Raw genomic sequence first — 13659 nt, 5'->3', positions numbered from 1 at the left:
TGGTTGGGTGGCATCACCGACTCGATGGGCATGAATTTGAACAAGCTCTGGGAATTGGTGATGGACAGGGAAGCCTGGTGTGCAGCAGACCTTGGGGTCACAGAGTTGGACACGACTGAGGGACTAAACTGAATAAAGTGTAACTGTGTCAATCCCAGTCTCCCAATTCATCCCACCCTGCTTCCCTCCTTGGTATCCATGTTTGCTAAAACAGCTTTCAGTGAGCAAGGTAACTTCCTGGAGGCGACACCTGAGCTGAAAGCAGGAGGATAAGGAGCTAGCTGTGAAAAGAGCCAGGTGGTGCCAGGTTTCTGGCATAAGCCCTGGGGCCAGGGCGGTTGGATGAGGTCAGCCTGAGCGCATTAAAGAGGGCAGATGGGGCAGGGCCCTGTGGGTTGCTTTGGCTTTCACTCAGTAAAAGGGATCCGTGGAGGGTTCTTGAGCAGAGGAAGTGTGTGAACTCAGATGTTTGCAGGAGCCCTTCTGGGCCTGTGGGAGAAACTGAAGGAATGGGGGCAGATGAGTTGATAATGAGGGTTGGGAGCTGAAAATATGGAGAGATGTAAACTGGTTTGGGCTTTCCAGGTGGCACTAGTGGTAAGGAACCTGCCTGCCAACGCAGGAGACACAAGACTCAGGTTCAGTCCCTGGGTTGGGAAGATCCCCTGGAGAAGGGCATAACAACCCACTCCAGTATTCTTGCTTGGAGAATTCCGCGGACTGAGGAATCCGGCAGGCGTAGGGTCGCAAATAATCAAACACGACTGAAGCAAGTTAACACACAAGTAGGTTTAGGAGCTATTTTGGAGGCGGGGTTAACAAGAGATGGCGGTAAGAAAGGAATAAACCCAAAAGATTGAGGTGAACAAGCAAACTAGAGTGTCTGTACAGGATAGAAGCCGAGGGCTTTGAGGCAATGAGACTTAAAACTTCTCATCCCCTTTCCTGCTGGGCGACCTTCAGAGACATTGCCAAACTTCCCTGCCTTAATGAGTGGGGACTGTATGTGTGCAGATAAAGAGTACTGCAAAAATGGTAGCTATTTACAAAAAAGGCAACGCTGGGGGGAGAAAGAAAATTAACAAGGTGGAGCAGTTGGCCCAGAGGTGACAGTGACAGGGCTGGCACCAGGGGGCAGTAGCGAGCAGGGTGGGGCGGCTTGGCCGGTCTGAAGCCACTTAAACTAGATTGTGGTGCCCAAGTGCTGGGCCCAGGACAAAGCATGCCTGGGGGCACGTGTCCCGGCAGTGTGCCGAGGAGGTGGGCAGGTCACTGCCGCCTTTTGGAGTTTGGGGATCAGAGCCTAATAAGGGGTATTTGTTCAGGAGAAACCTGAACGACTGCATGGTAGAATTCAGTCGGAGGCCAGCAGACAGCGGGCTTCCTGCCCTCCCTCCTTCCCCCTGGAGAGAGTCGCCCCAGCTCGGAGGATCTCAGGGCAGCTGAAGCTGGGGTTTCCCCCCACCAGCCTCCCACTCTCCCCGACAAACACTCCAGGCCCAGGCGCTGTACAATAGGCACTTTATTAGTGGTTGGAATGCAGTTACACGTAGGGGTGTGTGAACAGAATCGGGGAGGGGGCAGGCAGGCACAGGAGACAGAAACCCCAGGGTGGGATTTCTCCAGATCCTGGATTGGGGGGCCTTGAGATATGGCGAAGGGAGAACGGGCACACCAGTTCCCCCGAATTCAACACATTTGGCAAAAGGATCCTCAAAGCGAGGAGACTGGGGGTGGGGGGTGCCCATTTGCCCAAGGCATCTACCCCTATCCCCCCTTTCTTCGAAATTGTCCCTTGGGTGGATTCAGTTTCTTATCTCTCTTACAAAGAGAGGTGTGTCAATAAGTGGCAGAGAAAAGGGGAAATTCGGCCCGACTCAGCCAGCCAGCCGGTTTCCATTAAGCCGCTATTACCAGCCTACTCCCTGCTCCCCACCAGCCTACCCCCAGCCTCCCTGCCCCCAAAACCTACCTCCCTCTTCTCCACCCCATCAACACCCCAGCTACTGCCTCCTTGGCCAGGAGACACCCCTACCTGGGCACACACAGCGACACCCGAGGAGGGGACATAAAGCATTCTTTAAGTGGCCCCATCTCAGCCGTGAAGACAGAGAAAAAGCTAACAGACCCTTTAATGCGTGTCCAGGTTTAAAAATAAAGAAATGCCTGCAGTGGCCAGTAGCCAGTTGTTCAGCCTGGAGAAAGGGTTCTGGCATCCTGGCCAGAGCAGACGCAGGTTGCAGTGGCCTTGTTGCAGCCACCGCTGTTGCAGACACAAATACTGTCCTGTTGTAAGAGGGGGCAGGAACCGCAGGGCAGCCCACAGAGGCCCCTCACATGTTGGATATTAAGAAGCCCCACCTGGCTTCTCATCCCGGCTGGTGGGGGGCAAAGTAGTGAGGCAGGGAGGTGCCCAGAAAACTCCGACTGGCCCTTGGCATAAGAAGGTGATGCCCTAAATCCTGCAGGTTCCCTGGTGGTAACTGGATGATGGGTGGGGCAGGAAGGGGGCGGCAGTGATAGGACTTCAGGTCAGCCCGATGGGCTGGGGGTTCTGACCCAGCTGCCCAGCACCCATTGCGAAACTTCCAGGGAGGGTGGGGGCGGGGCCTCTAGGCCTCCGCCTGCCTCTTGTTGGTCTTGTTCAAGATCTTCTTCAGGGTGAGAGACATGAAGTAAGGCCTCTCGGGTGTCCCATCGTTCCTCTCCAGGTCCTCCACTGTGGAGAGAGGCCCCAGAGCAGGAGGCATGAGGGGAGCCCACGGGCAGGGGCACCGGGGGATTGGGTGGGTGGGTGGGGAGTGGGGTGGGCCAGAGAGAAGCCTCAGAGGGTTAGGAAGCAAGAGGCGCTGGGACTGGAGCAGGGTGGGAATGGGGGACGCACACACACACTGATCCCCACTCCCAGGCCCAAAAGCCCCGCATGCACCTGCCCTGATCTACAAGCCAGCCTCCCTCTCTACTCCTCGACTTCTGCCCGCTTCCCCTCCTCCGCACTCCCCTTCAACAGGATGTCTCTCAGCTCGGGCGACATGAAGTAGGGTCGCTCCTGAGAGCCGTCATTTCTTTCCAGGTCCTCACCTGGGCTCCCCCAGGAACCAGCAAGTGGGAAAACAGGGTGGTCAGGAAGGGAGGGGATGAGGGAGGTTCGGGGCAGGGGAGGTTTCAGGGAAGCCAGCAGGCATGGAGGAGAGGAAGAGAAAAGAAAAAACAAAAAACAAAAAATAGACGGAGAGACCAGAGTTAGTGGCAGCCACAGATGTCCCCCACAAAGCCAGAAACTCCAAAGCCGAGGGCCCAAAGGACAGTGTTCCAGCTGCAGCCTGACCAAAGGACAAGAGGATGGAGCAGCTCTGAACGCCGGGGAGAAGCTGGGGGGGGGGGTGGGAGGTGGGGCAACCTGGGGCCCTAGGGACAGCCAGGCTCTGGGGAGGCCGCGGGCACCAGGTGGGCAGATGGGAGTCAGGGCCCAGCAAGGGTCGGGGGTGAGGGGTTACTCACAGAAACAGAGGAAAAGTGTGTCCACACACATGCCATAGACACTGAAGAAGCCATGGGCGATCAGGTAGGAGCCAATGACCACCGTCTGGGCAAAGGACAGACAAGCTGTTTCCACCCTTCTGCCTAAGGCAACCTCTACCCACCACCTCATCCCTTCCCAGCTAGCAGCATGCCATTTCCCTGCTGATAAGCCAGCCCCTCATTTAAAGCCTTTGGTTGCATTTTTTAGGGAATAATAGGTTTTTCCAGTATTCTTTTTTCTTTTTAATTTTTTTGGCTGCACTACAAGGGGTGTGGGATCTTAGTTCCCAAGCAGGGATCGAACTCATGCCCCCTGAATTGGAAGCAGAGTCTTAACCTCTGGACCGCCAGGGAAGTCCCCAGTGCGTGACAGCTGTAATGCCCACATCCCTATTAGACTGTGTCTGTCCCATTTATATCCCCCAGCAACCTGGAAACTCAGAGGGCCTTGGTAGGTACTTGATAAACATTGATTGACTAAAGTGAGCAGATTAAACAACTTGCCCAGAGTCACTCAGACTAGCAAACAGAAATAAAATCGAGGTCACTGGGCTCCAAGCCCTGCACTCAGATACTGTACTGCTCTTAGGGTGGTGACCTAAACCCCCAGCCACGGCCCCATCCTCTGCCTGCCCGATCTCCACCTCCTCATCCCTTCACTCCCTCCACACCAACCACACTCATTTGCTCACTGTCCCTGGCATAGACCTGCCTCAGGTGTTTGTCCCCTCTGCCACAATATTGACTGCATCTCTTTCAGATCTTAGACATGACATCACTTCCACAGGGAAGCCCTCTAGACTCCCACACCTGCCCACATCCTCCACTGCAAGCTCTAACACTTGGTTCCCTGTAATTCTTCTTCTGGAACGTACAACTTTGCAAGCATACATCTAATTTGCATCATCATGGGCATGTGGAATATGTGGGATCTTACTTCCCTGAGCAGAGATCGAACCTATGCCTCCTGCATTGGCAGCATGGAGTCTTAACCCCCGGACCACCAGGGAGGTGCCACGTCTATTTACTCCTAAACTGTAAGGCCTTTGAAGGGAAGCCGTCCCAGGTCATGCCTGAACATGGTTGTGCTAAGTCGCTTCAGTCGTGTCTGACTCTTTTTGTGACCCTATGGACTATAGCCCACCAGACTCCTCTGTCCATGGGATTCTCCAGGCAAGAAGACTGGAGTGGGTTGCCATACCCTCCTCCAGGGTATCTTCCTGACTCAGGGATCAAAACTGCATCTCCTTTAACTCCTGCACTACAGGCGGATTCTTAACCACTGAGTCACCAGGGAGGCCCCGGAACATGGTTGGTACTTAATAAACGTTTGTGGCCTGAGTTAATCAACCATTCCCCACCTCTGCTTCCATTCACATCTGTCCAGTCAGAGGAGCCCAGGCGAGTCCCGACATCTCCTTTCCCCAACCCCTGCCCACCCCCAAAGGTTCATACCACTACAGGGACCCAGTAATAATTGAGGGATGGTGCTGTGTCCTGCACGATCCTGATTCGGTGAGTGAAGAAGAAGAAAGCCAGGATCCCTGGAGAGCAGAAGGAAATGGAGATGGTTGAGGGTTCTAGATAAAGGAAATGCTTCCCCCACCACCAAGAAGACCCCAGAGAAGACAGTTATCGTAGAAGACATGGGGGCCGATAGCAGCTCACAAATGGCCTCCAACAGTCTCCGAAGCCAGACAGCACTCACCCACGCTACCGACTATCAGAAGTTTGCCCAACAGGAAGAGGAAGTCGGTGACTTTATCCAGGACAGCCACCCTACAGGGCACAGTAAGAAGCAGACATGAATGCTGGCTCAGGGCCTGGGGAAGGAGGGAGGTGGCCAGAGAAGGGTGTTTTTCCCTGACCTGATGATGTTTCTCATGAGCAGGAAGAAGGCGTTTCTGGCTGAGGTGCAGAAGTTGGTGCCGTAGATGGCAATCTGGAGGGGGGTGGGAGCGATTGATCAGCCCCACCGGGCCAGGGAATAAGGGCTCCTCCAGCTAGAAGCAGCTGGTGGGTTAGTTCCTGGTCCCAGGCCTACTCACCATGATGTAGGCGTTTCTGTTGAGGAATTTGATGAATTTCTCCAGACACCAAAAGCAGCATTTGAGACAGCTCATGAGGAACTTTGCAAACTTGTTCTCTGCCGCTGGTAGATGAGAGAGATGCAGAGGTGAGAGGAAACCCCACTCGGCCTGGTAGGAGCCCCTACTTCCTTGTTTCACACACTTGGCAGAGTCCAGGACTCTTAGAGCCTCCTTCTCGAATAGACAAGGAAAGGGAGACTTGATTCAGAACCCTCGGGGTCCTGCCCCGCACGCTGGTAGGAACCAACAGTGACTCTCAGCCCAGTCCCCCAAAACAGGCATTCAGCCCAGCCTCGAAGATAGGAATAAGTGACAACCCACTCGGCTACCCTGGTCCTGCCTCCCAGGCAGAAGCCAATCCTTGAGACCTCCTTGGCTCCACCCCAATATACAACCAATCCCAGCCTGACCGTCTCTTCTGGAACCAATGGCGGCCCCGCCTCTTGTTCCCGCCCCTTCAAAGGAAAGAACTCCTTTCAATGGGCTCTTCCAGCCATTCCAGCAATTTAGCCCCACCTCCCTCCAAGAATCAATCCCAATCTACTCCCTTAGCCCCGCCCCCCCATGGGAATCACGTCAACCACCCGTGGGCCATACCTTTCAAGCGCTGATCCAAGTACTCCAGTATCACTCGGATGACCTGCACGATGGCCAGAAGGAGGGAGCCAAAGGCCAGGGAGCCTGTGTGATACCTTTGAGCCGAGGGGGTGGTCAGTGGCCGGGCCAGGCCTCTTCCACTCCATCTTACCCCCACCCCCAGCCCACCTGGGTCCCCACCTGAGCGCCCGGCCAAAGGCAGAGAAGAGCGGGAAGGCAGGCAAATCATCCGGCTTGTTCATGGCCCAGTAGTAGGAGGCAAACGCCCCGGCTAGTGTGACCTGGCCCAGTGCCAGCACGAAGTTGGCCAGCCAGAAGAACATGAAGACGTTGAAGATCTGCAGGCCCAACAGGGCCCGGTGGTAGGTCGATTCACCACCATAGAAGGCGAACTGGCAGTGGGCTCCAGGACACAGGCGGGATTCATTGGAGGAGGGGAAGGTCTGTGGGAGGGATGCAGAGCCTGGTCATATCATAGGGCCTTGTGGTTCAGAGTGGGCTCTGGGCATCAGGTCCAGGTCAGGTGGACCATGGGGTGGGACAGGAGTCATGAGGAACTAAGTCAAGGAACTAGGAGTTTACAAGAAGGGCTTGCAAAAGCGGTTCTAAAAGCAAGATCAGAGATCATTGTCTCAATGGGCATCAGGGAGGCAGGATAAACTATCATGAGGATCAATGGAGTGGCCATGTGGACAGATCACAAGTGGCAGAGATCACTATGAAGACCACAGAGGGCAGGTGAGGGGCTTGTGAAAAGCAAGGACAGGGTTCTGGAAGCAAGAACTGGCCACCATTGGGTGAAGAGAGGGCTGCAGTAGCAGGAGACAAAGTCAAGGGTGGGGGGAAGGTGAGTGGATCAGCACTTAGGGAGTAGGGGGGAGTGGGGGCCAGGCTGGATCTCCTCCCCCCACCCCATGCCCCCTGCATCTGGCACAGGACATACAGCAGGCGTCAAATGTTTGCTCCAATGGTCCCCAAGTGGGAACAAGAGATTTCAGATCATCTGTGGGCTATCAGAGAAACAGCCATCCCTCTATTTGGGGACACTCACCTCGGGGTTGCAGGTTTTCCCAGCAACTGGGCAGCTGGTCTCATTGAAGATCTTATAGACAGCTTCGTTGGAAGTGGACAGGAAGCTAGAAGCTTGTTAAGGAATCTAAGTTCAGGGCTTAGGGACCACAGGGGCGCATAGAAAAAGAATCCATTCCCACACCAGGTTCTGGCCTTGCCCCCAGGCTGCGGGTCATCTCCAGGCAAATTGGGCACTTTTAGCCATCCCTGGGGTCAGAAACCAGGATCTGATGGTGGATACATAGCAGTGCTAGCCCAGTAGGCGATGCAAAGGCACAGCAGGAAGAAGGTGACCAGTGGGTACAGCAAGGAGCACATCACGTATCCCACAGCCCTGGAAAGAGCAGAGGCACAGACATCAAAGCCCGAGCAGCCCCCACGACTGCCCCAGCCTGACCCTCTGGCACCCCAGCACCCACCTGCTGGCTTCTTTGATGAGTGCGATGGCAATGAGAATTCTCTTCCGTAGAAAAATGAGCAGCAAGATGATAATAACCTCAACGATGCTCAGAATGATCACTGTGGGGGGCAGAGGGTGAATTCAAGTCTGCCACCTGCCTGGGCTCCCCGCTCCCTCCCAGGCCTCACCAAGTGGGGAGCTGGTACTCACTGAAGGCCACCCAGGTCTGCCGCAAGTGCAGGTACACTCGGAAGTCCGTCTGGAAGCCAAGGTCCACCAGGGAGACGTCAGAGCCAGCCTCACCACGCAGCCGAGCATACTCCATGTAGCAATGCAGTATTCCTGCTCAGGGGAACCACTGTGCTACCACTGACCTCAGCCCAACCACCGCTCCCCCAGCGCTGCAAAGCAGGTACAATCATATCCATTTAACAGAAAACAAAAACCAAGGCTGAGAGGGCGCTGCTGTTGCCTCAGGGCCTTTGCACTGGCTGTTCCTGCTGCCTGGTTCAGTCTCTCCCCAACTGGATCCCTTACATCGTCTAGTCTCTGCTCTAAAGTCACCTTCTCATGCAACCTTCTAGGATCCCTTCCCCCCTTTAGAATAATACCCTCTTACACTCCAAATTCTTATCCCCCTTCACTGTTTTGACATCCCAGAGGTTATCTGGTTTGTTTCTTGTCCATCTTGCCCATACCCCCCTGGAATATAAACTCCACAAGAGTAAGATTTGTCCTGGTGTATTCATTGCTGTAAGCCCAGGACCTAGAAGACTTCCCAGGACATAGTCATTCAATACAAGATGGATGAATGAATGAGTGAGCAGGTATCAGGGTTGTGTGACCTGAGGCTTTCCTGACCCCTCTTCATGCTCAGTTGCTTCAGTCATGTCCGATTCTTTGAGACCCTAGGGACTGGAGCCCATGGGATTCTCCAGACAAGAATACTGGAGTAGGTTGCCATTTCCTCCTCCAACCTGACCCCTCTGTAACAATGATTCACAGGTGGGGAGGGAGGACATGGGTGCTAACATCCAGTGGGGCAGCATTAGGGATTTTCAGCATTCTCTTTAGCTCTCTGTAGAAGAAAATTATAAAGTACAGATAACATACAAAAAGCTAGTCACCGGGGATTTCCCTGGTGGTCCAATAGTTAAGACTCCAAGCTCCCAATACAGGGGGATCAGGTTCAGTTCCTTGTCAGGAAACTAGGTCCCATATACCACAACTAAGCGTTCGCATGTCACAACGAAAACATCCCTTGGGCCCCAACTAAGACCCAGCACAGCCAAGGGTAGTAACAAAATGGTAATGGTGGTGATTTAGTCACTAAGTCACGTCCAACTCTTGCAACCTCATGGATTGTAACCCACCAGGCTCCTCCGTCCATGGGATTTCCCAGACAAGAAAGCTGGAATGGGTAGGTAGCCATTTCCTTCTCCAGGGGATCTTTCCAACCCAGGGATCAAACTCAAGTCTCCTGCATTGCAGGCAGTCTCCTGCATTGCAGGTGGATTCTTTACTGTGGAGTCACCAAGTAACAAAGACAATAAAACTAACTATTTAAAAAACAAAAACAAAAATGCTAACCACCTAAACTGCCAGCACCTAGCTAGAAACCACTAGTAACATGAATATTTTGGGAATTCCCTGACAGCCCAGTGGTTAGGACTTTGAGCTTCCACTTCAGGGGCCATGGGTTTGATCTCTGGTTGGGGAACTAAGATCCTGCATGCTGCGCAGTGTGGCCAAAAAAAAAGAATTATTTTAATGTCTGTGTCCCCAGTTTAGGTTGCGCATCTGGCAAAGTTTAAATGAATAAACAGAACATGAAGCACTGTGTTCAGAGTCACAGGGCCCTTCCCCATCTCATTTACACCCTATCTTCTCATCAAGTCTCTGAACCGGTAAATACTAATTATTCCCATTTTATGGAGGAGGACATTGAGGCATGGGGAGGCTGAGTCACTTGCCCAAGGTCATAGAGCAAGGAACTGGAAGAGGCTGTATTCAGACCCTGGGCTCTCTGGTGCCAGAGCATGTGGCCTTAACCACTGTGCTAGATGGTCTACTTGACGATGACTTTGCTGTCAACAAAATACAGATCCAGCCCTGTTTGGGAACATTATGATCTAACCCATCGCACATAAATGAGCATGGAAGTTGTTTCCAAGTGTCTGCTCTCATAAACAATGTCGAGATGAACATCTTCACAAATATTACCAGTGAAAGACATAGAGAATGTCTGATGGCTCAGGAGAATTTTTGTTTTTTTTTGGTCATGCGTTGCAGCCTTCAGAATCTTAGTTCTGTGATCAGGGATCAAACCCAGGGCCTAGCAGTGAAAGTGCAAGTCCTAGCCACTGGACTACCAGGGAATTTCCTCAAGAGACGATTCTGGGTTTTTTTGGCTGTGGGATATGTGGGATCTTGGGCTTCCCAAGTGGCACTAGTGGTAAAGAACCCGCCTGCCAATGCAGGAGACATAAGAGACACGGGTTCGATCCCTGGGTTGGGAAGATCCCTTGAAGGAGGGCATGGCAACCCACTCTAGTATTCTTGCCTGGAGAATCCCATGGACAGAGGAGCCTGGCGGGCTATGGTCCATAGGGTCACAAAGAGTCAGACACGACAGAAGTGACTTAGCACTGCATGTGCGATCTTAGTTCCCCGACCAGGGATTGAACCCACGCCCCCTGCATTGGATGCATGAAGTCTTAAGCACTGAACCGCCAGGGAAGTCCCAAGAGAAGATTCTTGATGGGTCAATGACAGCTCCAAGGGCACAGGAACTTTGCAGACAGTGGGGAGGGGAGGACACAGGGAGGGAGAGACTTACCGTAGCCTAGGACCAGGATCACCATGACGATCATCACCCAGACCATAATGCCAGCCAAGAATCGGAGCAGGATGATGAACAGGAGGCTCAGCACCATGGCAATAATCAGGCCTCTGAGAGATAAAACGGGGACATAAGTGGATCCTGATCCCCTCACCAATCTCAGATAGGGTAGCTTACCTTCCCTCTCAACTTACATGATAATCCAGTACCAGGAGACTGTGTAATCTTCAAATATCCTCATGGCCAGCTGCCGAGCCTCCAGGATTCCACTGGCCTTCCTGAGGGAGGGCAGACAAGGCTTAGGTAGGATCCCAATCCATGACTGGGCCAGCCCCAGGGGATGCCCTGTTCCCTACCCAACCCCACCCCCCAGGAAAGCACAGCGCTGGGGTGATGGGTCGAGGTCCTCACTTGGCGCCTTCCACCAGCTCCGTGATGTTTTTCCGAGAGCCAAGCCCATCCTCGTAGGTTGTCTCGTTGCCCACCATGAGGATCCCCTTGTGGGCATGGACAGCCGGGAAACATCGCTGGGCAACTATACGGAGTTGGAGATGGGACCAGTCAGGTGGAGCCCCTGAAACCCCCTCAGGCCCCTCCAGAGCCCATGGGATCCCAGACTCACAGGGTTTGCTGGGAATGAGGACAGCGGGGCAGTCTCCATCTCGAAGGACTTCAGCCACACCCTGCCAAGAGACAGCACGTGGTCGATCCTGAGGGCCAGTACTCTGGACCTGCCTTTGCCCAGGCTCCCTGGACAGTTATCCACTTACCTTGTTTTTCTGGAAGCCAGGTAAACAGTACTGCTTGTAGTACTCAAAGTCCTCAGATGCATGAGCATTCAGGTAGGTGAGGTAACGGCTGGGACATTTCTCCACACAAATCTTGGGAGGGGTAGGAGGCAGGGGTTGGGTGGGGTCAGAACAGACACCTGATCCCCTCTTAGGACAGAGGTCCCACCCTCCTCCCCCTTATTCATCGAGGGGAGAAAGAGGGCTGGGAGAGAAGCTACTACTAGAGGAGGAAAAAGGACCTGATTGATGTAAGCAGGGGGCGGGGACAGGAAACAGGAGGAGAGGGAAGTTACCTGGGGGGTGGGACACTGGAATTCCAGCAGGACCAGGGGGCTAGCACACTTCACGATGTTGAAATAAAACAGGAAGGGTTTGTTCCTGGGGTTGGGGAAGGGAGACGGAAACTGTCAAGACTTCTCCATCAGCCTATATGGAATTTCTTAATGAAAATAGAAATAACAACCATAATAACCACAGCAGCAACTTCATGCCAGGTGCTGTTTAAGCACTGGAATGCACTGGCTCATTTAACCATCAGAAGAGTCCCATGAGAGTGGGAATGTCAGCATCCCCATTGCAGAGATGAGGCCCAGAGAGTCTGAGACACTTGCTGTAGGTCACACAGCCAGGGAATGGCACAGCTCATTTTGAGCTTGCCCATTTGCCTCACCTGACATCAGATCTAGGACTGTCTCTTCTCTGTCTCTCCCCTAATATATGGGCCACCAGAGGATAAGACTCTGAATGTCTCATTTAGAGCCCTGTCCCCAGGGCCTAGAACAGAGGCTGGGGATGGTAAGAGTTTTATAAATACTTGTTGACTGGACTAGTGGATTGATGGAGGTGAGGGAAGCCTAGAACCTTCTCCCCAGTACTGAGGAAGCTCCCTCCAGACCCAGTAGGCCCCAAGGAGCCACACTCACTCATTCTTCGTGCCCTTCTGCCCGCAGAATTGGCCTCGGCTGTCAGTGGGGTAGATCACCTTTCGAGGGTCTCCATGGGTCCAAGCTGTGGAGGGATCCAGGAATGTTGAGGTGATGGGACTCCACCACCAGCTCCCCTTTTGCCTTCTGCCCCAGACGCTGTGGGCTGCCCACACACCCAGGAACCGCCACCCCATCCCCTCCTTCGCTTACCTATGATGCCTACAGCTACATAACCCACAATAGCCAGGAAGAGGAAGACACAGCAAATGATATCTGTGCAGCCTCTGTGGAGGAAGAGACCGTATCAGTGTGGGAGTACTGGTGCCCTGGATATCATGGACCCAACCTGCCTTGTGCATGCGTCCATGCTCAGCCATCAGTCGTGTCCGACCCTTTGGTACCCCGTGGGCTGTAGCCCGCCAGGCTCCTCTGTCCATGGGATTTGTCAGGCAAAAACACTGGAATAGTTTGCCATTTCTTCCTCCAGGGGATCTTCCCAACCCAGGGATTGAATCCGAGTCTCCTGCATTGGCAGGTGGATTCTTTACCTCTCAGCCACCTGGGAAGCCCTGTCCTGCCTTGTAAATGTACCACATCCAGGTGTTATTTGGACACACGTTCCTGAGTGGTACCAATGCTGTATATTTTAACTCTTAATGCCTTTCATTGCAGCACTATTGACAATAGCCAAGATATGGAAGCAACCTAAGTGCCCATCCATAGCTGAGTGGATAAAGGTGTGGTATATGTGTATACAATGGAATATTACTCATGTGTGTGTGTCTGTGTGTGCATGCACTCAGTTGCTCAGTCGTGTCCAACACATGGCGACCCCATGGACTGTAGCCCGCAAGGCTCCTCTGCCCATGGAATTCTCCAGGCAAGAATACTGGAGAGGATTGCCATTCCCTTCTCTAGGGGGTCTTCCCAACCCAGGGATTGAACCCACATCTCCTACATTGTCGGTGGATACTTTCTCTCTTTTTTAAAATTTTATCTTTTTTTTTATATCTGTAATTTTTGTATGTGCATTCTTTACTGCTGAGCCACCCGGTAGCCCTGGGATATTACTCAGCCCTCCATGAAGAATGAAATCTTGCCATTTGCACAACATGCAACAGACCTGGAGGATATTCTGCTAAGTGAAATAGGTCAGACAGAGAAAAACAAATAATGTATGCTTTCACTTATATGTAAAATCTACAAAACAAAACAAAACAAATAAACAAACAAAACAAAACAGAAACAAACTCACAGATGCAGAGCACAAACTGGCAGTTGTCAAGAGTGGAGGTAGGTGGGGGAATGGACAAAACAGGTAAAGGGGATTAAAAGTTACAAACTTCTGAAGAGGTACAAACTTCCAACTACAAAATAAATAAGTCATGGGAATGTAATACACATAGGGAATGCAGTCAAA

The 13659-nt window shown here is 52.7% G+C and overlaps 1 protein-coding gene across 4 annotated transcripts in view; it reads right to left on the bottom strand.

Annotated features, from left to right (window-relative positions):
* Nucleotides 1-1504: 1504 nt before the first annotated feature.
* The window catches only part of SLC44A2 (solute carrier family 44 member 2), a 32766-nt gene continuing 20611 nt past the window's right edge, over nt 1505-13659 (bottom strand). For 2 of the 4 annotated variants that reach the window (XM_005208790.3, XM_005208791.5), the window contains exons 3-22: nt 12450-12523; nt 12237-12321; nt 11607-11691; nt 11293-11403; nt 11145-11205; nt 10934-11057; nt 10717-10800; nt 10520-10632; nt 7891-8022; nt 7700-7799; nt 7522-7614; nt 7261-7345; nt 6390-6652; nt 6210-6304; nt 5571-5674; nt 5391-5464; nt 5231-5301; nt 4978-5066; nt 3502-3586; nt 1505-3081 (exon numbers count right to left, since the gene is read on the bottom strand). In XM_005208790.3, the coding sequence (XP_005208847.1) occupies nt 2960-3081; nt 3502-3586; nt 4978-5066; nt 5231-5301; nt 5391-5464; nt 5571-5674; nt 6210-6304; nt 6390-6652; nt 7261-7345; nt 7522-7614; nt 7700-7799; nt 7891-8022; nt 10520-10632; nt 10717-10800; nt 10934-11057; nt 11145-11205; nt 11293-11403; nt 11607-11691; nt 12237-12321; nt 12450-12523 (2050 nt within the window). In that variant the 3' untranslated portion in view covers nt 1505-2959. 4 annotated transcript variants of the gene reach the window in all.

The sequence above is a fragment of the Bos taurus genome, chromosome 7, assembly GCF_002263795.3.
Source record: "Bos taurus isolate L1 Dominette 01449 registration number 42190680 breed Hereford chromosome 7, ARS-UCD2.0, whole genome shotgun sequence".
Lineage (NCBI taxonomy): Eukaryota > Metazoa > Chordata > Mammalia > Artiodactyla > Bovidae > Bos > Bos taurus.
The sequence above is the reverse complement of the archived record's forward strand: the minus strand, read 5'-3'. Positions and strand labels throughout refer to the sequence as shown.